Source organism: Tubulanus polymorphus, chromosome 12 (assembly GCF_964204645.1).
Source record: "Tubulanus polymorphus chromosome 12, tnTubPoly1.2, whole genome shotgun sequence".
Classification (NCBI taxonomy): domain Eukaryota; kingdom Metazoa; phylum Nemertea; class Palaeonemertea; order Tubulaniformes; family Tubulanidae; genus Tubulanus; species Tubulanus polymorphus.
In genome coordinates, this window is record NC_134036.1 from 3,659,415 (window position 1) to 3,685,431 (window position 26,017).

Here is a 26,017-nt window from a genome sequence, read left to right on the forward strand (position 1 = left end):
GTACCGTTGGCCATCGGTGGAGTTGGCGTCTTATAAGGCAACAGGTTGGGAGCTCGGTTTTGAAATTAAGAAACCCCCTGATTTGTGTCCGGCAGGTGTGGTGGACTCGTAAGGGATACAAAAAATAACAACATAGAAATTGCATCAATCAAGACGGCCAAAAAATCAATATTTCGAGTTTCCAAATGACGTCTTCGTAATACGTACTTTCAGTATACCGACCGAGTCCATGTACCGATCCCAAATCCAACTGCGCACTTTGTTATCACGGCCACCAGTGAGCAGAACATTCTTAATCAACAGTAGCGAAAATACCGGACCCTTGAAAAAAAAACCAGAAATATATGAACATAGATTTTGCGATAGACCTGGCTACATCACCAGGTACGCACGTGTGCAAATCATGCATTGTATTGTTTATTTCTTCTTGGGACCAAAAGCTTTGCTGTCTTCGTGCCAATAGTAGACAAAAATGACGAAGTTACGAGCTATAAGAACTCGTTATGATAATGAAATACACACGAGCTCTACGTGCAGTAAAGACGCCGTTTGTAAAACTAACATCCTATAATCTCCGGTCAATGTTTAGTTCAACCTTGAGGCAAATTTGCCCTAGCTCTCAAAGAGCCTTCGACTACCAGAAAGTTGCCTTATCATTTACATTTTACTTTTATACCGCAAATAAAACTCTTTTTGCTATAGGATTATCCTAATGTCTCTTATCCATTCATGCGTGTATTACCTCTTAATTCATAAGCCAAGTACAGTGGAACCTCGTTACAGCTTCACGGGACCAGATTATATGTTCGTTATAACGAGTATCAAATAAATCAAATTGTCCTACTTGGGACAAAATTTTATATTTTGTTGTATCAGATGAATCGTTGTATCCTAGTTCGTTCTAACGAGGTTCCACTGCAGCCATATTTTCTATGGAACTATGGCAATAAGTGATTACAGTTGTTACTTATCACCACTTGATTAGTTAAGGAGAAGTTAAGCAGTATTGGTTCGTTTACCTCGTGCGCGTGTTTAACGAGATTGACAACTTTGTTCGTGCTGTAACCCCATATGTAAATAGTACCGTTAGAATCACCCGTAATCAAATCACCGCGATCGTTGTGTATCATCGTGTTTATGTATTTCGCCCGTAAATGGCTCTGAAAAAAAATCAAGAAAGGCGATTTAAACGCCACGAACTGGAAGGCAATGGCTGGAGAGGGATAGTCGAGTATCGGTTCCCAGAATTTGATCGATATGCACACACAAAACGGGCCTGTGAAATATCAAGTTTAGAAAGGACACATATGCATTAAACGTCTCATCTATTCTCCAGTTTTGTTCTTTCTAACAAAAGTACTAGCATCGAATCGTAAGGATTATTGCATTTTTTGCACCGCATCAAGCATGTCTATTGAAAATTAGAACGACACCAATTTCCACCAGTACGAGATATTTCTATTTCAAATATATCTCGGAAAGTAAATCTTTCATCTTGTCAGCGACTTCAAAAGTACGATATTTCTAACGTCAAATGCACACTAACATGTGAGTAAGGAGAAATCCTATTTCTACAGACCTGATAGTCAGCTTTTGCTTGGAGGTGCAACGAAGCGCTGTCCGGGATGAACTTCCACCAGACCAGATGTTCAAGGCCGATTGTGACGATGAGGTCCGCGTTTCTCGGGTTGAATTTGATGTCACAAACTACGGGCGTCCCGACCTTTATAAGTCAGGAAAATACACTGTACTTTAATCGATATACATTCAAAATTAGAGATTCGCGACAAATGCAAAGGATTTGATTCTTGATTGCTGTTTTCTGGTTTATCTTAATGTTATGAAATCTTTTAGAACTATATACATCATAATCATCTATTTCCACTGCAGTTTGCCTTGAACGAATTCAACCGTGCCATGGAAAAAAACCCGGCCTTGTCCTTTCCTCATCCATACTCTAAAGTGATTTGATACTTTGCCCGGCCGGAGGATGATCTCACTCACCTGAACGCTTGTTATCATCTTCCCTCTCAACGTGTCCCACACTGACATCGTGTGCTCTTCACTACTGTCGACCGCGACCAAATAATCCTGAGACAAAATGAAATGATTATACTTAAGATTGATAAGAGGTTACTCGAAGATGCTCAACAACGCCTATAAGGCCACATTTAACAATAGGCTTGCCTAGTGAGCTGGATTACGACAAAATCCAAAATTCCATATTTTCAGTAGGCCTATACAGAGATTTATAGAAACCGACCTATAATTACAAGCCACATGCTTAACTTAATCAGGTCAATCTTAAGGGACGAAACCTTGATTGATTGAGACCCGTAAATATATGTAGCTGTTAGGTTTTACCTTGTTTTTGGCGAAGGCCAAAGCTATCACAGACTTCTGGAAATATTTACACCCGAGAACATGCAGAGTCTGCATAGTATCACAGCGCCATACTCTGACCTCAGCCTGGGTGAGGAGGTAAGCATAAACATATCTCAAATACTGAATAAGATTTATAATTTCTATGACACATACAAAAGTTCTATCTATTAATTTTTAAGTAAATCATTTTGCTTGTTAAGGTTTTTGATTATTGTTTATTGTTATAGCATCCTCTAAAAAACAAATTATTTACCTCAATCTTTTTGTCGTTCTCCAAACAGGATTGGCCAGTCGCTATAGTTACCCCATCAGAATGCACAGCCATGCTTCAATGGAAATACAGATATTGTTAGAATTATTGATATATTCATTGATTTGTCCAAAGCATTTGAGAACATAACCCAGTGATTTGTACATGTCAACTTTCAAATAATGAATCACAAAAGCGATTTATCTAGTATTAGGCATAATTAATAAAATTTTATTTTGATATTGACAAAGCATGAAAAATTTCTGAATAATCAACCGACCATCTGGACCCTCGATTTCCGATTTCGAAATCAAACCCCGTTCCAGCAGGACGTGTAGTAGGTTAGTATGGGACACCGATTCGATGGATAATCCTTTTAGATCAAACACCTCACCTTTTTATCTCGCTGCTGTGGGCCTTGTAGTGTCGCTGCTGTCGTTCTTCGATTTTATAAATAACGACGATGTTCGCGATGTAATAGGCGATCTCGCCGCTGCCCAAAACGAATATGTTACTGCGACAGTCGTTGCCTCGATAACCGTACACCCAATCCAGTTGTAACCGTTCACGGGGTGGGTCACTGTTCAGACCTGCAAAACCCGTCGAAAGCTACAGTTTTCCAAAGAACTTTACCCACAGCTTTTGGGCCTAGTATCCTAAGTACTATATAGAAACAAAAATTCTTTTTAAACGAATATTGAATATTTTTCTATACAATATCTAAGATACTTGGGGTCAAGGTTTTTCATATGAGTTGACCGAAACGATTATAGGTTTGCGATGCTGACCACCAAAGTTCCGAAGGAGCTAAAGTTTACTGTGGATTACACACGCCAGACTTAGCTGTTTTCAAACACATGCAGCCTTCGTATAACAAATGCTTAATGTCTGGGCTTGATGGATAGACTGATGATGATGTTATGGGTGTCGAAGCGAATGAATGTTTCTGCAATTGGCGATATCTTACAAACAAAATTAGGTTACTTTCGGTCTGAATTGTGATATAGATTAATTCTTAACAATTTGAAGAAATAAATGAATGCAAGATAGCGTCAATTACGAAATCTTTCATGTCTGGGGGTTTGCTCGGGTTCGCAACGTGCTAAGCTAACCTGCTAGTTTGAGGTTGTCCGGTAAGAAAAGCAGCTGCTTTTTACCACCGATATCGACAGAGATCGTGTTGTTCGCGTCGGAATGCTTGACGGGATGTTCTCCGAGTGGCTTATCTTTGACGCTCACACCGCCGCCGCGTCCCTGCGCTGGAATCATCTCTGTAAACGAACGAATCCGAATGTCAAAGAAGAGAACATCGAAACATACGTATTATATTAATCTCTATCAAGTAAATAGACGAGAGGTCGAAATATATGCTAGAACTTTGAACTCGAGTCGATCGCGGTTAAATCGTCAGAGTTCAATTTTCGTATCCCAATTTGTATTTCTAATTCAATTTACTGAGTGTAAGTCGTCATTTAGATAGGTTATCAACGCAACGACCGTCTCGACTACGACGACTCAAGCGAGCTCGACCGAATAAACACTAATAATAATGATAAAACTGTAATAATAAAAGACTCGAAGAAGGCTTTCATTTTTGCGCATATCGACAAATACAACTTACATACCGCCAGTATCCTCGTGTATGACGTCATTGTGTTTATCGACTTGTATAAGTGGAATCGAAGATTGTTTTTGTTCGCCTTTCTTTTTACCGGCTAAATAGAAAAAAAAGTAATCAACTAAAAACTTTTTGTCCTTGAGTTCTCTCGCAGTCTCTCATTGAAGGTTGGTGATGAGATATGCGAAATCGATCATCGAAACTTGGTTTTCCTTGCTAGATTTAAGTTCTGCCTTTGACACTATTGACCAGCAACCTTTATTAGAACGTCTTAATGTTGATTTTGGTTTGGACGGATGATTCCCCCAATTGATTAGAACTGGCGGGCGTACCCGGGAAATTTCAAAATAGTCAACGTTCTAGGCCCGACTAGTCAAATTCTCAATTATGGGGTGCCTCAAGGTTCAATTCTAGGTCCGCTTTTATTATCACCGTTTACAAATACCATTGGTAATCTCGTCGTTTCTTTTACTATCTACATTTTTTCTGTTTTTCATATGGACTGACTCATGAAAGAAACGGCTGGTTGGGGACATTCTTATATAATAACGGTACTAACCATTTCGAAGTAAACCCCTGACTGAACTAAAAAATCCCGTTTTCGTCGGAGCAACTGATTTTTGTTCTGAAAAAGAAAATCATGAAAATTCATCTTCATGCTCGGATGCTGATCTTGAAGAGTTGATAACCGGACGGATTATTCAGATTTGTTTCGGGTGGTGTAGAGTCTAAAAAATCTAATCCGGAATAATGGACAAGTACATCGTAGCACAGTTCAACAATCTATGATGAATTTTCCAAAAAATGGAGACGAACGGTTTCAGAAATAAAGGCGATTTGTTTACGCACCCGGGGTATGAATACATATTCTGTTTATTTACCTTTCGAAACGGGAGGTACGGTTAATGAATTCTGCGTATTGATAGGTGCGTTAGCCGAAACAGGCGTGGCTTCTGTCATTTCTAAATCGAAAGATAAAAGATGCGATAAGATATCCAAAATTTGATATCAAGACCGATTTTTCAACAGGTATTCTCAGTTTAGAAGATGATGAACAAATTCACGATTGATGATACTAAAGGCTATATCTTTCTGACGGTTTCGAGGTTAATCTAAGTCTTATATTCAAAGGAACAGAATTGATTTCTTTTCTTTCTGAAGATGGTGTTCAGAGAAACCTCGAAATTTTTGAAATAATAAACTTCATTAGTTGGACTTAAATTATTTGAAACGCAATTTAATTGATCTTTTGCTATAAGAAATGTCGTTTTAAAGCACGGTTTGACACATTTTCTGTAGATACTTCTCGAAAAAACGTTTCATGTGTAAGTACCCTTGGACCAAAGTGGATTTAGAACATTTTCTTAATTCAATGACTTGGATAACTTACGCGCACCGGGTTCCGAGTATTCGGCCAATAGCTCTTTGGTTTTATTGACTGATATCTTTATCTGTCCCTGCGTCAGTTTCTAGATAAAAAGTAACACACATAAAAACATCAACTTTATCTTAGATGTATCAATGTCATGCTAAAGTGATCTATTTTTGCTGAGTGTGTGGTTTATTTCAAAATGCCTTTTTCTCGTGCGACGTTAAGTTTTCGTATAGTTCTTCGCTATAGAAACGAGTAAACTATTATCATCACTAAGTGCAGCTTTTGTATCGTATTTTCGACGTTACGTCAAAAACTGATCGTCCACAATTCACGTGGTGTTCAGGACTTCTGAGACAATTTGATCGAACTTTCAACGCCAGACGGATATTAAAGGGCAAATGAAGAGTCCGTTATATAATCATCAATTAGCCTTTTAAAAGTAATTAGTTGAAACGTCATATATAACATATGTAAACTTTCGAAATCCAATTTATCTACAAATTTAAATACTGGTTTTTCTTCACATAACCAATTATTATCCAGACACATCAACTCTTTATTAGATTTGGGTTAACATCACTATGTGTCACTCTGTTATCGCCACCCTTTTCAGTCCACTTCACATAGTTTGTTTTTACCCTGAACTGTTTAGAATTGCTGTGGTTTCCACGGTACCCCTTGATGTTTTATTGCTTGGTCTTTTTATCTTTAGTTTTGACACACTGCTTCTATTCTAGATCCTGTGAGTTAATATGCTTTGTTACTTGTTTTTCTGGTCATTCCACCTGATGATGGCTGTTAGTCAACAGCCGAAACGTTGTGGTTTCGTAATAATAAAATTGTTCGTGTAGTTTCAAATTCGAAGTGTGGGATTTCTACATTTATCTACAGTTTACACGGATTATAGTGTTTATTCGACAACTAGTTGAAACGTCATTTTACACAAAACAAAGCTAAGATTTTCATCGGCAAACTTTGAGAATACGATTCAAACTACGATGGTGAATGTCTGCACAGTTGATCTAGATTTCAGATCGACACCCGCATTGATAGCGAAGGAAAGTTACGGCCCAACGGACTTCAATACTTTCGGCAGTCTTAAAATAAGCCATCACTACCTTCCTGAGGTTGGAGAGGGTGCGCTCTTTTTCCGTGTCGAGGGAACCGAAGCTGTTATCTCGTTTACACCAAGGCTCTTGCAGTTTGAAGAATTCGGGTTTTTCGTCGGGCGGCAAACTCTCCAGAAACGTTTCCTGGGCTTTTTCGAGAAAACTGAGCATCTCCGGCCAGCTGGAATAAATCGAAAAAATAGGAATCGAAACGAGTTAGCAAATATTGGCAATTTCAGCGAATATTTCGAAACAGTTTCCGGAAAGTACTGCCACCTGGCGACGATTCAGTACTGATGACGCAAAGGAAGGGTTACCGTACCCGGAAGCTAAACAAAGCATCTCGCTTGGCTCGCTAAACACATCGTTTTTCGAGAATGAATTATCAATTTTGTGCTGTTTACTACACTTTTTGATGGTATGTACCACATACAAATGTATATTACATCAACTAGTTTCAGTGACTGGCATCTAAATCGAACAAATGCAAAAAATCTTAATATGCTAAATTCGATCGTACACGACCGTGTTTTTTTGCACAACCGACAAGGTCGTTTCTGAGTAAGGAGTTAAGGAGGACCGACGCGTACTTAACTGCATTATCAGTTCACTCTCAAAAATATTTACCTGACCTTCCCGTTCGCTTCGTCGTCGCATCGTCTCAACAGACTCGTCAACAAGGCACCGTAGATGGGCATGTCATCCGTGTTGAATAGTTCGATGATTTTCTGCTGTTCTAACTGGCCGGTTTTCTGCTTGTCCATAATCTTGATTAAAGACGAGATGCAAATAAAATTAGAATGTCACAAATGTTCGTATACGTTGGGGTTCTGTGCTAGTCAATATGCACTACAGTGAAATTAGGCATTCATTTCATGACCCTAATTTATATGCGATGAATTTTGATAATTAAGTGTTGTGTCTTTTTTGATGATGCGCACCACTTCATCAATATATCGGGCCTAGACTGGATGCGGATCGTCGATTATCGATGTATTCAAATACAAGATTACTTTATCGATCCTTAATTTATAATCTATATCATTCATAATTAGCAGAATATGCGGTTTTTTTTTCAAAGCGTCAAACAACTTTCATTAGTTTTCTTGTTATATATGTGAATATGTGAATATGGTATCAATTCAATAGATTTCATCTAATATAAGTTATCGAGGGGAAAAGATTTATTGTGCGACTATTCTATTAGATTATTAAATTTCATTGAAAAACGCGTCTTGCTCCAGCAGTGACATCGTGATATCTGAGTTGACATCTCTAAGTAATCGTTGTTTTTCTTTTTTACAATAATCACCTGCAATATACGGCGTAATTCGTTCAGATCGGGCTGCAGCCTGGAGCGCGCCAGCTCGCACTCGACCCTAAAAATCAGATCCTGATCACGTGCTTCAGGCGGCAAGACGGAAGTGTTCGAAGTGTCGTTGGCGTTGTCGGTGTTCAGCGCCTCGACGCTGTCACGGCCTGAAAAAAAAATATAAATAATTCATTTTTTTGAGTTGACCTGTACAATCATACCGGTATCAACAGGCAGCCTGGACTCGCCTTCAGAAATTGTGCATATACTTATACTGATTATTTCTTGAAAGTTTATACGTAGCGGTGTTTGTTGTTCATTTTCAATTAGAAATGTCTCAGGTGAAGTTCTGAATACATGTGAAGTGTGGACGATCAGTTTTTTTAAGTTTGCTGATAAAATATCTTATTTCTGGTGTTTGTAGTTCATTTTCAATTAGAAATGTCTCAGGTGAAGTCCTGAACACATTTGAAGTGTGGACGATCTGTTTTGGAAGTGTGTTGATAAAATGTCTAATATCTATTTTTTTGTAGTTCATTTTCAATTGAAAATGTCTTTAGTGAAGTACTGAACACATGTGAAGTGGAGGCGATCAGTTTTTGAAAGTTGAAAATATCTAAAATGAAATAATCATCACAAGTGGAACGTGGACGATCAAAATGTCTGAAGGGTTTCGAGAGTGCATAAGGACATCGAATTTGTTTCGAATTCGAATTTTTGCTATTTTTTGCCGTTATTGCTCCGCTTGAAGCCGAAGAAATTTCTAAACAGAAAAACGAATGACCTTGGATTACAAATTTTTCAACGCAATTATAGACAAGCATTTTGATCAAAGAAACCAACAAGCTATATTGTCAAAATTGCATAGAATATTTTTACGCTTTCGACAAAATTTACAACAATTTTACAATGATGGTTTGGGGTTTTCGGAATGTTGGCTTTTGGTAAAATCATTGGGACTTTATGGCTAAAACTGTATAGTTTTACCAGTTCACGTCATCTTATTCCATGCTCATATATACAAGACCAACAGACGAACAACGGTTTAAAACTGGCGAACAAAGGATGCGAAAATCTATAACGCATTTTACTCCCTTTGTAAATTCAACGAAAATATATCAAAGCTAAAAGTTTCTACGGCGTCAGTTTCAGTACAAAAGATCAAACATGACAAAGAGCCAATTTGCGCCGCGCGTTCTGCTGAATAAAACTAAATTAAATTAGCGAACAAAAGCCGTTCGCGAATGCCTCGGTATCAAAGGCTGCCTTTTCATTTTAGATATCGTATTCGTAGAGAAAAGTTCACTGCAAGTTTAGAAACTTTGTCGGCAAATTCGTCTCCGCAATATTATCGCGCCGCGTAGGACGACAGACCACTGTGGTACTCAGTATCGATAATTTAAGTTTTGCCTTCAGTTTTCAGAGAAAGATTTCCGCTACAGTCGTTCGTTTTACACCTAGAAATTGATATTTGTTTCATACCTAAATATAAATATTCTTTTACAGAACATCTGCGATATTTTTAAAGCTACGAGTGAACTATTGAATTATCAAATCGCGTCTGTGATTGGCGCTACAGGTTTTAAAAGATGGAATAAATATTTCTTTAGATGTAGTATCTCGCATTTGATATTTGTGTTCGTTTTTCGATACGATTGTTTTCGACATGACACGAATTAAGAATGTTATGTTTGTAGTTCTGGTTTCCATCTTACTTCAAGTTTGCATCGCGCGCGCTGATCGCGCAGACTCTATCGAGAAATCGTCTGTGACGGTAAGTTCGTCTTGTAACAACACGTGGTACCCGCTAGATTCTACGTCCGGTTACATCGTTTCACCGAATTACCCGTCGTTAACGCGCGGTGTTGAATGTCGTTGGTTCATCAACAGTTCTTTACCGGGAACTTTTCACGTCCAAGTTTACCACGATATCGATATGTCGATATTCTGTAAGGCCAGCTACCTACTCGTGGGCGAGTCTGATGACAGATTATGCGGTGATGGAAAACATGAAATCCGCCGTAACGATTCGATCTCGTTGATGTTTAGAAGTAACGTCGATGATTCGCGAGGTAGTCGGGTTTATATCATTTATCGTTATGAACGAAACCGATTGATTCTAAGTCACAACTGTAGATCCAATCGTCTTAGGTTGGAACGATTGCAAACATCAAATGGATACAAATTCGCTCTATCAATTTTTCAACAACATTGTCAACTATATTTAGAATGGCTCGGACTTCAGGATGGTTTCGCTTTGAACCTTACATTCATAGACGTTAGCTTCGAATTACACCCCATTGTTAAAAAAGTTTCGGTTAGAATCCACGACGGTTGGAACACCAGTAGCGAACCTATCGCTCATATACCTGAACAAAAAGGACTAACACCATCTACGTTTTATACTAAAACAAACAAGGCCATCGTCGGTATGCCACCATTCGGATTCACATTTCACTCAAAATTACATGTGCACATTTACAAAATATCAGATTGGAACGTCTCTAACCCGTTGATTCAGATCTATAATAACGAGTCGGGAGTGCTCATTCCCGATGACAACAGTTTACACGTAATAACTCGATCAAAACACTTACACTGCTGGTCTATCACAGTGCAGGTGTTACAGTACGTCGTCTTCAACTGGACACGTGATCTCCTCACATCAGCTGACGGTGTTTATAAACTAGAAGGGTTACGCGCTGTAGAAACTGATATTTTACTCGGTTACAACTACCTGCAATCACTGAGTGTCAAATCGGAAGGTTTTCTCGTCGTATTGTGCGTCATAACGGGAAAAGAACTAACGCAGTCTCGTATTGAGATAAATCAGCACGTGGAATCGCTTTCGATGACCGACGTTAAGGTTTCTACGCGACGAGTAAGTAATAAATACGTTTTGATATAGAATCGAATGTTTTTTTTTCAAAATGCTTTTAAACACAAATAGGAATTTTAACATCTGGCATCTTTTTCTACAGGCTATGGGCCAGTATTTTACGCCTTTTCGACAGTTCCCAACGAGAAACAAGCCGATAGTGACGTACCGCGTGCAAATATTGAAGTTCACAACAATAGTAAATATTCATGAATCTGGTTTACGCATGTTGGTTTTATCAGAGAACTGCGAGCGAGCTGGATTTTACATATACGACGGTGGTAATTTCACGGCTAGACGATACGGTCCGTATTGTCCTCGTTCAACTAGGTACGACCGTAACGTCGTCAGTCTGATTACATCAGGTCGATCGGTTACTATAGTAGCATACGCCTACAAATGGGACGGACAGTTGACCGAAGATAACCCACTTCTCAGATTTCAACCAACCGACTGTGTCGGGTACATCCTCCGGGAGGGAGAACGGCAGGTCAACATGACGTCACACTGTCTCGTGATTACACCCGAAAATCGACGCCTTCCTTTGAGACATATTTACATATTATCAGAACACGAATATCAAATTGACCGATGTTTTCCCGGAAAAAGGCAGATGTCTTCGTGCAAAAGATCTACAACTGTAAAAAGCCGATTTCTCAATAACAGTCTCGTATTAAACACGGTTAGTCTTGACAGCGAAAACCAGTTCTGGCAATCTCCATTCATAGTTAAAGTACGTCGTAAATGCCAGAGTTTGAAGTTGGCCACTTCAGGTAGTATCGGAATGTTTTTACCGGATAAAGATGAATGCGGAATCGTGCAGTCACCGAACTACCCGGGATATGCAGGCTATCTTTCTCAGTCGCTTGGCTATAGATTCAATACTAGATTTGTAGGAAACGCAATTCAATACAAATACTACAGATTCGTTATCAAATACATCGACGTAACGCCGTGTTCTAAAGCATCTTTATCGGACAAGGATCCGATTGAGTTTGTTCAACAAATGTACGATTATATCATCGAAAAGCGGACGGAGGGCGTGCATAAAATCTGTAAAATTAACCATCCTTTACTCGGCAGCGTATTTCACAGTTTAAAGAAGGGTGGCTTCTATTTTAACGTGAAAGGTGAAGTTCCGGCATTTCAAATACAATACACATTAGAAGCATCGTCACAGATCGAAGGGAGTGGCTGCGACCCGGGATTAATTGATTCGGGAATTTCATGCGTTAAATATATCAGTGATGAACGTCTGAATTGGGAGAATGCTGAATTGTATTGTAGACAGAAGTACGCGGGACATCTACTCAGCATCAACTCAGAACAGGAAATGGCGGCTATCAAGACGTTATTCGCTACGAAACTCCTTCAAAATGCTTATTCACAGATATCGCTCGTAATGATGATTGGATTAAAACTGCAGGTAATAAAACTTAATTTTCAGAGCTTTATTTTGTTTAGAATCAGATGCTGTTTACGCAATATAGCAAATCTTATTCAAATACGTAGTTGATAAACAACGAAAATTAGTTAAACTGGCGTTTCGGATAAAATTTCACAGATTTATATCTCAAAAAATACATTAGATTTTGAATATAGCTCCGAAGAAGGATAGGGCAGTGTAACAACAGATCTTACGTCGTTATGGTCAACATTGTGGGATTTTCATCAATCCTACTCAAGATAATATATATTACAACTATGAGTGCAATCATATGCTAAGTGTGAATACATATTATCAGGAAAATATATAATATGCTTGTGTTTTCCAGCCAAATACTAGTCAATACACGTGGACTGACGGGAAACCATTGACCTACACAGAGTGGTATAAACCTACAAATAACGAAACCATACCAGATGTTATTCAAGGATTGATATCTTTTAGAAGAAAACAACCGATAAATGACGTCAATATGCCGTGTACAGCGATGATACTGAATAATCCACGAGGTTCGGCGAACTGGGTTCGATTCCCGTGTCTTATCGAGGAGGTTCATACGACGTTTGTTTGCGAATCGGATAGAAATGAAACAAAACAAGATGGCAATCTGACTTCATACGAAAATGAAACAATACTATCCGCTAAAAATGATTTTTTTCCAAAGCTAGACACCAGTTCAACCTGCCCTCGCGGTTGGGTAGGTATAGCAGGGCGATGTTATCAAATACTGACAAATTGGAACAAAAACCGAAGTTTAGATATTGTAAGCGCGGGAGAAATGTGCCGTGGCATCAGCGGTGAAATAGGTGAGATCTCTTTAACTGTAAATTTCGTAAGCGTTTTAGTCACTACGTTTCACTATCAACACCAATATGGCGCCATATTAGTTAAGGATGGGCATAAGAAAACCAGAGTGATACAGCCATTGCTGACCAGGGACGGTATCACCTACGTTCATTCATTGGGTTGGTCCTTCGATTCCACCGAAAACACAGAACTTGGTGATGTGCATTCTGTTCTGTGTTCATACAATGCAACTGATGAAGAGTTAGCTTCTATAAGCGGTTGTAAATCGTGGCAGTTTAAATGTAACGATCAAAGATGTATCAGCGACCATCGCGTATGTGATACCAGACACGACTGTCAACACGGTGAAGATGAACTCAATTGTACGGATATCAATCTACGCAGTCAGTTTCAATGCGATGATGGGCAGATTATATCAATAAGTGGTTTCTGTGACTTCATACAGGATTGCGTCGATGGTTCCGATGAGACCTCGTGTTTTCATCCACCGTGTTTGTCCGAACAATTTCGCTGTAAAAGTGGTCAATGTGTCAGTAGGTCAAACAGATGTGATGGAATAACTAATTGTAGGGATGATTCCGATGAAATGGGATGCACTGCTGAACTGTGTCAGGGGTTCCTATGTAACAGTGGAGACTGTATCAGTTCTGAGTTGTATCAAGATGGTGTCGTGGATTGTAGTGGAAGCCTCGAAGAAGATGAAATAGTGACAAATAGTGTTACAGTGAATCCTACTGTTCATTGCAATGATGAAAACGAATGTACGACTAACTTCACAAATCTCTGCGTAGAATCTGATGAACAAAAATGTTCTTTTAATTCTCCGCGTTGTTACTCAAGACGCCACAGATGTATTCTGGAAAGATTGAAAAATAGTTTCCCAGTTTGTAGAAATCTTGAGCATATATTGAGATGTGAAGAATTTGAATGTCCAGCTGGGACTGTAAAATGTCCAGCATCGTACTGTATACCGATCAGACAGGTGTGCGATGGCCAATCAGATTGTCCTAATTCAGAAGATGAGCAAAACTGCGAGACATTTTTATGTCCGGGAATGTTTAAATGTAGTCAGGAAAATCGGTGTATTCCACAATCTGAAGTTTGTGATGGTGTTGTAAATTGTAAACATACAACCGATGACGAGGCTTTCTGTAACGTCACGTGTCCTAGTCGTTGTCAATGTCAAGGTCATTCTGTGGACTGTAGGAATGTTGGTCTCACCGATATTACTGGTCTAATCACGATATCAACTCGAGTTCTAATGTTGTCCAATAACAGTGTGCTTTTAAATGCGTCAGCGTTTGCTTCCTTTGTCTATCTTCGCATGCTCAACCTCTCCTCCAATGAATTGTCTCACATTTTGCCAAACACATTCACAAACCTGCATAATCTACGAACGTTAGACCTTACGTATAACTCGATTAAGATTTTATCAACTAATACATTCAACGGTTTGTATAGTTTAAAAGAACTTTTCATAACTGGAAATCCAATTCGATATCTAGAAGATGGTAGCTTTAATGGTTTAATCTCCCTTCCCAGTTTTGACCTTCACGGACTGTACATTTCAATACTTGCCGCAAATGTATTCAAAGGTTTATCCTCAATGACTTCATTGAATATCAGCAGCAATAGAATTAATTTTATATCGAAATATGCTTTTTCTGGTTTAAGCGAACTTTTGTATCTTGATTTATCCAATAATTCCAATTACATTGCGACAGAGATAGGGATTTTCGACAATCTGACATCATTAGTCTACCTAACGTCTGATGCTTACAAATTTTGCTGCATGGCTCCGAATGTTGACCAGTGCCTTCCCGAAGCTGATCAATTTTCCTCCTGTTCTGATCTGATGGGTAACACAGTTCTCAGAGCTATCATCTGGGTCATCGCTGCGTTTAGTTTCTTCGCCAACAGTATCGTCATTTTACTTCGAATTCAAGTATCACCATTCGAAACGCGTAACACGTCTTCTGACATCCTCATCACGAATCTCGCAGTCTGCGATTTCATGATGTCGATCTATTTGTTCTTGATCGCCGGAGCCGATTACGTTTACAAAGGAGTCTATTTCCTAAATTCTGAAATTTGGACGGACAGTTCGTTGTGTCGATTTGCCGGGATTTTAGTTACTATCTCTTGTGAAGGATCTTTGACATTCTTGCTTCTCCTGACGCGTCATCGATACTCGAACATCGTCGATCCATTTTCCGATAGTGTGATGATCACTCCTAAACACCTCACCAGTATTTGCTGCCTTTGCTGGATCATTTTGAGCATCGTTTCCTTGTTACCGCTGTCACAATCGCCGTACTTCGGTACGAAGTTCTACGGTACTACCGGGGTTTGTTTGCCGATGAATTTACTTACAATCGATGTCAATGCCTGGCATTATTCATTGGCCATTTTCGCTGCGTCCAACTCAGTCATACTTGCTACAATTATGGGCACTTATGCCCAAATGTACAGATTCGTATCTGGAAGCAGGTCTGGTTCTGGTAGAGCTGATCCTACCGAACTGGTTTTAGCACGCAGGAGTTTGGTGATAAATCTCTGTAATTTATTTTGCTGGCTGCCATTAATTACCGTTCAGTTTTGCGCGGTACTCCGCGTGGACATTCCGAATCAGGTGGCGGCTTGGCTTGCGGTTCTTTTCTTACCGATCAACTCGTCCCTCAATCCTATTCTTTACACCATACTGACTATCGATATGAAATCTGTTCGAGCAAAGAACAAACGCCTTCGAAGACAGAGAAGAATTATCTAACCTCAAATTATCATTCCACAGCTCACCATGCATAATTATGTCTGATACATCGATAGATCTGCACAGTTCACCTTTCACAATGTTGTTTCAAATAATATAATAATTCCGATGATTAACTGTCATTAGCCACGATCAATGTGAAATTTTTAAAGTGATACTTCCTTGTTCTCTTAACAACCGTACGTCATTAGCCTTACCTCGCCGTGCAGGGAAGTAATATTATAGTCAGGCTTAGGCTAAACAAAGATGATACCTTGTTTCTCCGCAATGGCCGGGTCACGTTCGTAAACTGCAATGAAATTTGTAATCAGTTCATTCCTATAACCGCAAGGACTAGTGTGGTATGGTTAGCCTGATCATGAATCAAAAAAGTAATGCACTGGAAGGCGGCGAGCCTTTTAAGCTGAACAGACGAAGAAACAAGGTATCAATTTGTTAGCCTTAGATATGGAGCATTCCGGAGTCCAGCTTGTAGAGAGGGAATAAGCAATCTCCGAGCCACAGCCGGGTCATCCTATCAGGCCAAGTTGCTCTTGCGCGGAGAGAGTCTTAAGGAAGGACAATTTCGAGGTTTAAATACTCATATAACTTGCACAAAACAGATCACTTTTATCAGTGTTCGTAGAAAATAGATCATAAACATAATTGTTGAAAGACACGTTTCAATTTAAGGTGAAGGTGGGGGATTTCGTTTATATGGTTCTCCGATATACTCTAGATAGCGTATTATATGTATACATGTACATTGCATAGAAGCTAAGGTCGTTTTTGACGAATTTGGTCAGTGCTATACTACTGAGCTTGATACGGGTCCAACCAGTTTTCGCGATGTTAAAGCCAGCCGAACAAACTCGGCATAGCGTCAACTACAGTGGTGCTGGTATATATTAACTAGATGTTGCGCACAAAATTTATCATTTCTCACACAAACATCAAATGGAGTTCATCTTCATCTTCTGTGTGTGTGTGCGTGTCCGTGTGTACGCGTGTGTGCGTGTGCACGTGCGTGTGTGCGTGTGTATGCATATATGTGTTTGCGCGTGTATGTGCGAGTGTGTGTATGTATGTGTGCGTGAGTGTGCGTGTGTGTATGTATGTATGTATGTACGTATGTATGTGTGTGTGCTTGTGTGTGTGTGTGGTGTGTGTGTGTGTATGTGCTTGTGTGTGTGTGTGCGTGCGTGCGTGTGTGCTTGTGTGCGTGTGTGAGTGCGTGCGGGCGTGAGTATGCGTGTGTGTATGTATGTATGTATGTATGTATGTATGTGTGCGTGGGTGTGCGTATGTATGTATGTATGTATGTATGTATGTATGTATGTATGTGTGCGTGTGTGTGTGTGCGTGCGTGTGCTTGTGTGTGTGTGCGCGTGTGTTGTGCAAATTCAAGGTGAAAGATCACTAAATGTTGTCTCCAAAACAGGGAGTCAGCACCGCTTTAAAGAAAACAATCCTGATTGATTGAAAATGTTTGATTATTATATACATGTATATCATTATTCACATGTAGCTCACGGGCAACTGTCTGAAGCAGGCATTTATTTCAAAGACTAACATTGACAGTGTAAAACATGCACGATATGCAGTCAACGACGTTATAACATACTATATATAACCCGATAGACGTTGTCTTAAAGAAATAAAACCAATCACTGAAAGTCTTTATGTTGCGTTTGTTAATTGACCTGAGTTCCAGCGGTTCGAGGAAAGCACAAAAGTTTTCACGAAAGTTGATGTTGATGATATCGATTCCAAGAACAACCCAACAAAACCTTACGAGTAAATCTAATCGCATTAGCTATTGTCACTTAATGCGTCTGTAGTTCTTCCACGAGATGTTCATGTGCGCGAGGGAGGATGATATTTTACATGCGATTGATAACAGAGCAATGCCAGTACGTGATAACGAAGTTAGAATGCACCAATCACGTTTTCCATTGGTTGACAGGTATAATACACCTGCGGGATGATTTGCCAGCGGCCAATTTCACCAAACATCATTAGAATTATTAGCAAATAAAGGACAACTCCCCATTCTCAACGCTGACGTCGAAATTAAGTGTAACGCGATTTGAATAGATTTACAGAAATGAAGCTACGTTTTCGACAACGTCTTAAACGACTGACAAGACAAATTTAGAACATTTGCTGTGCGTAAGCCTATACCTGTTTTCGACTGAGCATAGACCAATGTTTTCCACAGTTTCTCGTAGTCGACGCCGAGTTGGTCTTCGAATTTTTCTACCAACATCTGGAACACGCGCGACGATAGCTTCAAACCATTTTCCTTGAACAAAAGAAAAATAACGGGAGCGTTTGAATTTTAATTACTATTTCATACATTAAAAAGCGTAACATTGATGATTTTGTGTATCTAAAATAGTACGTAGGCCAGCAGGACGACGAAAAATATTTTTCCAAAAAATGATCCTGACATAAAATTGAGAATTCTTTTTCGATGAGGGACAAGCAAAAGCCTAAAAGCTTATTATACTGTAAGCGTCTAATGAGTGAAATGAGCAAAACAAAGAGAACAGTGAAGAGGACGTTGAAGGCGAAGATGGGAATTACTTAATATCTAAATAATTTACTGATACTTTATGATTCTTATCTTCTTAAATTGTGTGTAAAACACCGGGATTAATGTCGATTAGTACGGCTTTATATAATAACATTATCATTATCATTATCGTTAGGCCTACCTGCATGACAAGCGAGATGTCTTTCGACGATATGCGGCAGTCCATGTTGCCGTATTTTCGAAGGCCCATGTGAATCGACCTCAGTCGTTGGCGGCTGCAATCTTTCATCGGTTTGATCAGCAGATGCATCAGCTCCTGATCGGGCGCGATCGTCGTGTCCGATTTGAGCAGAAGGCTGTCCTGCGTCAGGCCGCGTCCTGGATAATGGAATTTTATTTGTTCGTATACTATTCATTAGTAGGAAGTTAGTTTCCTTCGTTTCTTCCATCGATTGAATCTAATTCAACGTAATATTTACTGTTTTTCTTTTTAAATCTTCCGCAGTACTTTCAACGTTGTAAGTGGAAAATACTCGAATAGTTAAAAAGAAAATAGTTTCATACGTTTCCATTCTAAAACGTCCGTGTAGTAGAAAACATTTTCAAAATAGTTTTCATATCTTTCTCTTCGCCCACCGCCGTTTTTTGTTTTACACTCCGAGTCATCAAAAAAGGCTGCAGTGCCGTTGTGAGTATCATTGAACTAAAGCGATGCCGATGCAGCTGTCAATCTGCTGTCTGTACCCACCACCCACAGCAGACGATCACCTTTTGAATGGCGCAGTCCGGACGAACAAATTTTTCACAAACGGTGGATGTCTGTCTAAAATTAATGGTTCATGCATGACACCCGAAATCATTTTTCAAAGACAAATGTCTGGGGTACTGGCAGAGGGGGTTGGCGACGCCTGGACGAACATGTTTTTGGAAAATGGCGAATGTCTGTCGAATGTCTGAGGGGTGTGTACAGACAGCAGATTAATAGCTGCATATGCATCGATACATCTATATCATCGCTACCCTGTCACATGCAAGTCATGGTCTTACGCTTACACGGATATCCTGGACAAGTTCTAACTTACCCGGTCCGCTAGGTTGATTTCCAGTTGTCTCTTTGTTTTGCGGATACCGATAAGCCCGCAGGCGCTGGGCTCTTTTTTGCTGAAATAGATGATAAAGCCGACGTTTGTAGAATAGCCCAACAGAAGTGGAGAATAGATCATTGAATTAAAATCCACTAGATACAAATTCAATACGAAATTTTAAAATCAAAATCAAATGTGACGATGGTCAGAGACTTTTCTTTTAACTTTAATCTGTTGATTAACATTCATTTCGTTTTTTATTTTTTTTTACAATTTGTATTAAATGGGTTTTAATCCTTTAAAATTCGAAGTTTCCGTCCTCAATTCATCAAAGGATTCGACGCCCTTCGAGTATAGACCTAAATACTCACCACCTCTTTGATCGAGGCGTTCAAGGCGCTGCTCGCCGTGTTCGGCTGCTGCTGCTGTTGCTGCTGCTGCTGCTGCATCGCCGACGAAGTAAGAGATGAATTCAGTCCGCGAACAGCGTTCGTGAATTTACTGCTCGGTACTCTATGGTTGACAGTAGTCTGCATGGCTTCGCTTTCCGTTTCGCAATCTAGAACTTCCTGCAGAAAATGAAAAAAGAGAGAACACGATTTTTGATTCTATGTTTAACTATAAATAGATTGTGTTACTATGAATACATCTTTCATAAGGTATATACAGATTTTTGTTACTATAAATATGTCGGCGTTATTTACTATGAACAGAATTCTATTAATAGAAATCCATATTTCGATACCCTGTGTAATTTTGAAACCAAATAACTCTTAATATACTCTTCTATTCTAGAAGTCTTTTTGGCTGAATTATTGTCGAATTTCGCTCGTCAAATGAAGCCAAAAAGATTTTCTCTCGCGCCACGTTTGATTCCGCTTTATACACGTATATGCATGCGCATATACGGTCTGATTTGTCGTATACGTTTGTATATAACTTCGACAATAAGCCACACTCTGTACTCGGCAACGATAAAATGGGTGAATCTCACTGAAGTCTTTCTGGAAAAATGACTTCAATATTCCCAGTTCTCAGCCCACGGTATCCGTGGTCAACTCGGTCCGATATTTACAGTCCCAACCCTACGAGTGCGACGGAGTCTACCGTATCATGTTTACTGTAAATAGTTCCAAACGGTACCGAGTATGGTCGAGTCTACATCTAACGTGTTGATTATAACAAAGGGATACTATGCTGGCTACATGTTGAAACAGCAAGACTGAGTTAGTCGAATTCTAAGAATATGGAAAAGCTGAACTCTCGGCAGTTGAGAATGTATTTAGCCTGCAGCTAAAACCGAACCAATGAAATCAATTCATCTCGCGTTGTAATAAACAGATATAATTGATACGATTTCGGCGGAAAATTCACCTGAAATTCGCTCGATTTGACGAACTGAGACCCGTGCACGTCAACGGGCACCTGTTGTAGCGAGGCGGACGTCGATGCGGACGGTGCCTGGTGCGAATGGTGTTTCTTCGCGGCTATAGCTTTGAACGCCATGATATCGGCTTCCAGACGCCATCTACTGCGCAGTTCTTTTCTGGCGCTGACCACCGATGACCGTTTCATATTCCCGATATAGGTAAAATGTGGGTAAAGGTCGAAATCTTATACGGTTAAACTCTTCCTCTGCGGATATAGATTCCGCAATAACGCGAATTTCCTAAATGTTTTTAGACTTTCGAAAGTGGTCTCGAAAATCGTAAAAACAAGTCGGTTTTATCAAGACAAAGAACAAGTGTATTCCCTACAGTATCAAATTATTCTTCGTCTCTGAAATCGGCTTCTGCTCTTCGAGTCTTCACAAAAAATTTTCCTGCGAAATTTTTACGAACGCTTCAATGAAATCAGAAAAATGATTCATTCCGCGGATCGGTTCATGAAGTATATGAATCGCGGGCTTTAAGCGCGATATCCGGCTGTAGAAAGTAGCGATACAGATAACCGTGTAAGCATATAATACGCAGCAATATCAGCGGCAAAATTGCTAAATGAAGCGACATCGACGGGCTTCAAACTCTAAAAATCTAAATCCAAAAACTACGTTTCTCGCGCGTTGTGGCCTGTATTGCCATCGACGTGAAATCTAACGAAATCCTATCCGTTCATTCCCGATTAAAACGCGAGCGATTAAAACAGCTGTTCGTATATATCAACAGGATTTTAATACGGACTGGATCCCGCGGGTTCGTGTCGTTTCCGTGGTTTTCTATACGTATTTGTGTATACAGTACAGCTGTCGGTCGAGTGCGCGAGTTTTTTCGACGAATGAAACGAGCTCGAGTAAGTAGTGATTAGTCCAAAACTCGAAGAATTCAACAACGCGCCCTCGAAACGAGAGCGTAATTAGCATACATTTCGAGTCGTCGGACAATGGATCGAAAATCGGAAATTACAAAAAAAAACTGAATTTCGTTATTAATTCATCTTACGATCGATAAATATCGGAAGAACCGAACAGAGAAATTCTCTTTGAAAAAGCGTACCACGGAAAAGAGGTGAAAGCAGATTACGAACATTCTCTCGGGATCTGCATTTTTCTTTATAGAAAGCGAGTCGGGCTCTTTCGTATCATGTCCCGATTCATAGCGATTTTGAAAAAGTTAGATTTAGCCTTTATAAACGCGAATCCATTCTCCGAAGAAAGAAATGTACGCCTTATGGTCGCGGGAAGTAGGTTTACCGACGGACATTAGGAGAACACAGAATCGGAGCGTACAAAATAACTCTCACTTAAAATCAAGAAATCAATGAAACCAAATACAAGATGTAATAGCGCGGTAATATCAGGTGATTTTATTAGAAATCACGGGTTATTCGCTACTTGTGCAAAGAGTAGCTTCATCGGTAACATGTGTACTTCAATGGACAGACGACAGTCCATTGACTTCAGTGAAGCTGCTATGCTAGTAGCGAAAGCTCGTATTTTCAATGAAATCAAGCTAATCGTCAAAGTACTACCAGTCTTCCAGGGATATATACCTAACATTTGAATGTTGGGGGGAGGGGTGAAAAAGGGCAGTTACCTACAGTGAAAAGCCGAAAAAACGATTCTTCAGATGTCCTGACAAAACTCTGTTAGTCCTATAACAAAATGCTAGTCAGTCGCAATAAAAAGGATTCCACATTAGTCTATTGAGTATTGCGATAATATTTGCGAAAGGGCACTTTTTAAGATTACTGTGCCCCCCCCCCCGCTATGTACGGTCCTATCTTCACGTTTACCGATCTTAACACCGGGTTAACTAACGGTTCATCTTTACAACCCCTTTTAAAAACAAGAACATTAAATTTACCTGCAACGTAATGGCGTTCGAACTAATAACGCTAGCCGGGCGGTAATCCATTTTCAGAATTGTATCAACGACGTCGAAGTCCCCGAATCGAATAAGACGTAGATAATGAATTTCATGAGTTCGTCCAGTTTTAAAGCTGGCACCCAACAAGTTCTTCTTAGTTTGCAGCCGGGCAATAATATCACCCCGCCACAGACCCGCATGCTTTGAAGTAACCGTTTCGAATCGTTTGTCCTGCTTATATTCTTTCTTTTTAACTGAATCCAATATTTCGAGGTCTATGCGATGAACCGCCTATTCCAAACCTATGAGTTTAGATATTAGTGACCCCGATAACTCGCCCGGATTAGATATTACACCACGGACGTAGCGTACGCCCGATGATGCGTATACAAAATGGTCGAGTTACCCTTGACGATTGGGTCAGTGCGCTTCGTTGCTCTCTATCTCTCCCTCTCTCTTTCAAATATGCATCTATCGCCCGGCGAACACAATAAAAGGTCACGTCCAATAACGGTATCAATATCCTGAGATCTGTTTCACACACAAAACCTCATTACCATCAGTCGCCAGTAGCAACTTTAATTCGCATTCATTCGATCGGTTTTATAAGTTGACTTAACTCTAATCAGACGGCTAATGCCCGATTCTATACGGCGTTCACCACTTTCGAGTCGAAAATACCGTGGAACTGGATCCAGAGTTGAATAAAACCGACGCATAAGTGTAGAACTGGGTTCAGAGTCAAAATTGAACCAACACAACTGTGGAGCTATTTTCAGAGTCGAATTAAAAACCCGGACAGCTGTGAAACTGAGTTCAAGAGTCAAATTAAACACACACATCTGTGGAACTTGGTCCAATCTATACTGACACAACTGTGGAACTGGGATCCAAACACTCAAAACACCGTGGAACTGGATCTAAATGGAAATAAACTCATACTCCACTCATAACCGTGGCAATGCACCCATAAAATGTGATTCGCCACTTATAGCGGAACTGAATCCATAGTGAAATGAAATTGAAACCGCACGACACTGTGGTCAATTGAATACATTATTAACTCAGCGTTTGAATGATGTTATTCAAAAATATAAGGCGTTTAAGTCATCAAATCAGGATAAAACCGAACACGATTAATGCATTAACATTGGCGCAACTAATTCAGAATTTCAACCCGAAACAAAACAGCAAAACCATCATATTTCTAAAACAATGCACCGTTGCTTTTTGTGCCTAAACAAGACGGGTTCGTTGTGATGAAACTGGTTTTAATGCACGCTTATGGGAATCGATTCACAATCATTTCATTTTCCTATAGTTTCGATGAAAAATACGCCAAATCGTCCCCGACCAGTTACACGGCTGGCCGAAAAAGATCAAAAGATTTGGTAGTCAGTTTAGAAATTTGGGATTTCAGAAATATTCGTTGCAAATGGCAAAAACGTCAATTTAACCGGGTTTGGTCCAGTGATTCGTGACAATATTTTTGTTTATTGCTATTTTTCGTAATGTGGAAATTGAAGATTTTAGAATCTGGAATTCCTTTAAAAAGCAACTCGCATAATCCTGAGTTCCCGTAAAATCATCATTTATCGATGAAGGACCTGGCTGGCCGCCAATCAACATTACATTGCTTTTTTCAAAATCACGATAAACCTAACCATAAAAGACCCGACAGCTATAGAACTGAACTGATTACAAATTTTATTCAAATTTACAAAATGACCCGACCACTGCGGAGAAACCAGGTATCATTTTCTAGCCTTAAACTGTATGACGATTTGTAAAAGCAAAATTCTTTGAATTATTATTGGCTACCCGCTACACACCTTGTCAACGGGACCGTATCTACATTTTCTGTCGTAGAAATACAACGTACTTTCAATTAGCGAGTCGTGAAGCGCCTCAGTCTCGGTTGCTATGGTAATTTCTGTATCGCGTCGCTAACTCTGTCCGACTATACGCAGGAATGTTAGATCGAATTATTACGTGTTTATATGACATGCTCGTCCGATTTATGAAATCATACGGCCAGAAAATTGAGCCTACGCATTTTGCTTTTTTACCGATCGTTTACCGCGGAAAGGCCTGACAGACATATAGGCTAAATTTTTGTTTCAAAAGGCTATCCAGTTTACTATAATTAAATTGAAGTTATCAACAAAATGAAGAAGAAAACTGCGAAAGTAATTTGACGTTTTTGAAAATGGCTCGTATAGAATTGAGTGGAAACGTCAAATATTTGTATATCTACCTTGGTAGTTTTTCATCCATATTTTGGCCGACGACCATCTTGACCATAGCAATAATATTTTTTTAAAAACAGTTCAGTCAAAAATCGAACCTCTATAAATTCAACACTGGGACGCGGAATCACATGTACATAACCGAATATTGTTATACAGATCCGTGATTCGGGGATAAACACTTTTCTTAACGAACTGGGTCCACACAGTCCGACCAGCGCCTACTGTCGAATGTGGGTCTACGACTGTCTATGATTGAATCCTTCTGTGAAGTTGACTAATTTCTAATTTAATCGAGAAATTGGATCGAAATCTTCGATTTTACGCGAAATGAAATTCTGTAAAAAATCCCTTACCTGTATATAGAAATATGTATATGTCCTCAAGCCCAAAGTGTACTAACGGTCACGATGTCCGATTCATATTTGTTTCCAAATGTTCCTCTCTTACGGTCCTAGTAACATCTAACGAGTTTGATACCAGCAGCGCAGTCGCGATCAAAGACTAAACGTTAATAGTTGTTCTCGTGTGACATCAAACGAACGAATACATCAATATCAATTTTGAGACGTATTACTCGTCTAATAACTCCATCAAATACGATACGTGATGAAAACCGTGAAGGTATACGATAATGTGTAGTAAATATAAAATCCCGTAAAGCGCCTAAAGCGCGGCGTATTATACAGGGATTCTTTTTTTAATTCAGATCCGACTCGAGACCAAAAAGGTTGAAATAAGTTCACCACGCGACGCATCCTTGTACGTGTTAGCGATCAATATGTAGGGAAAACTAATTGAAGTTGAAAAGGAATTCTGTCTCTTTTTTTTCGGTGGAACTCCGATTCTATGAAGTCGGTAACCAATTCATTGTAATATTCTACTATGCGAATATGCAAAAGCTACCAG

General features: G+C 39.5%; 1 protein-coding gene across 1 annotated transcript in view; it reads right to left on the reverse strand.

Annotated features, from left to right (window-relative positions):
- LOC141914193 (77 kDa echinoderm microtubule-associated protein-like) overlaps positions 1-23,174 on the reverse strand; it is a 36,776-nt gene extending 13,602 nt beyond the window's left edge. The window contains exons 1-20 of the mRNA XM_074805460.1: positions 22,857-23,174; positions 19,926-20,123; positions 19,552-19,630; positions 18,651-18,847; positions 18,115-18,235; positions 8,050-8,216; positions 7,365-7,504; positions 6,696-6,918; positions 5,644-5,722; positions 5,135-5,215; positions 4,813-4,878; positions 4,261-4,350; positions 3,748-3,906; positions 3,030-3,225; positions 2,639-2,711; positions 2,365-2,505; positions 2,005-2,091; positions 1,580-1,723; positions 1,020-1,160; positions 208-321 (exon numbers count right to left, since the gene is read on the reverse strand). Of these exons, the coding sequence (XP_074661561.1) occupies positions 208-321; positions 1,020-1,160; positions 1,580-1,723; positions 2,005-2,091; positions 2,365-2,505; positions 2,639-2,711; positions 3,030-3,225; positions 3,748-3,906; positions 4,261-4,350; positions 4,813-4,878; positions 5,135-5,215; positions 5,644-5,722; positions 6,696-6,918; positions 7,365-7,504; positions 8,050-8,216; positions 18,115-18,235; positions 18,651-18,847; positions 19,552-19,630; positions 19,926-20,123; positions 22,857-22,907 (2,547 nt within the window). The 5' untranslated portion in view covers positions 22,908-23,174. The remainder of the gene's footprint in view (positions 1-207; positions 322-1,019; positions 1,161-1,579; positions 1,724-2,004; positions 2,092-2,364; positions 2,506-2,638; positions 2,712-3,029; positions 3,226-3,747; positions 3,907-4,260; positions 4,351-4,812; positions 4,879-5,134; positions 5,216-5,643; positions 5,723-6,695; positions 6,919-7,364; positions 7,505-8,049; positions 8,217-18,114; positions 18,236-18,650; positions 18,848-19,551; positions 19,631-19,925; positions 20,124-22,856) is intronic.
- Between the last annotated feature and the right edge of the window lie 2,843 nt (positions 23,175-26,017).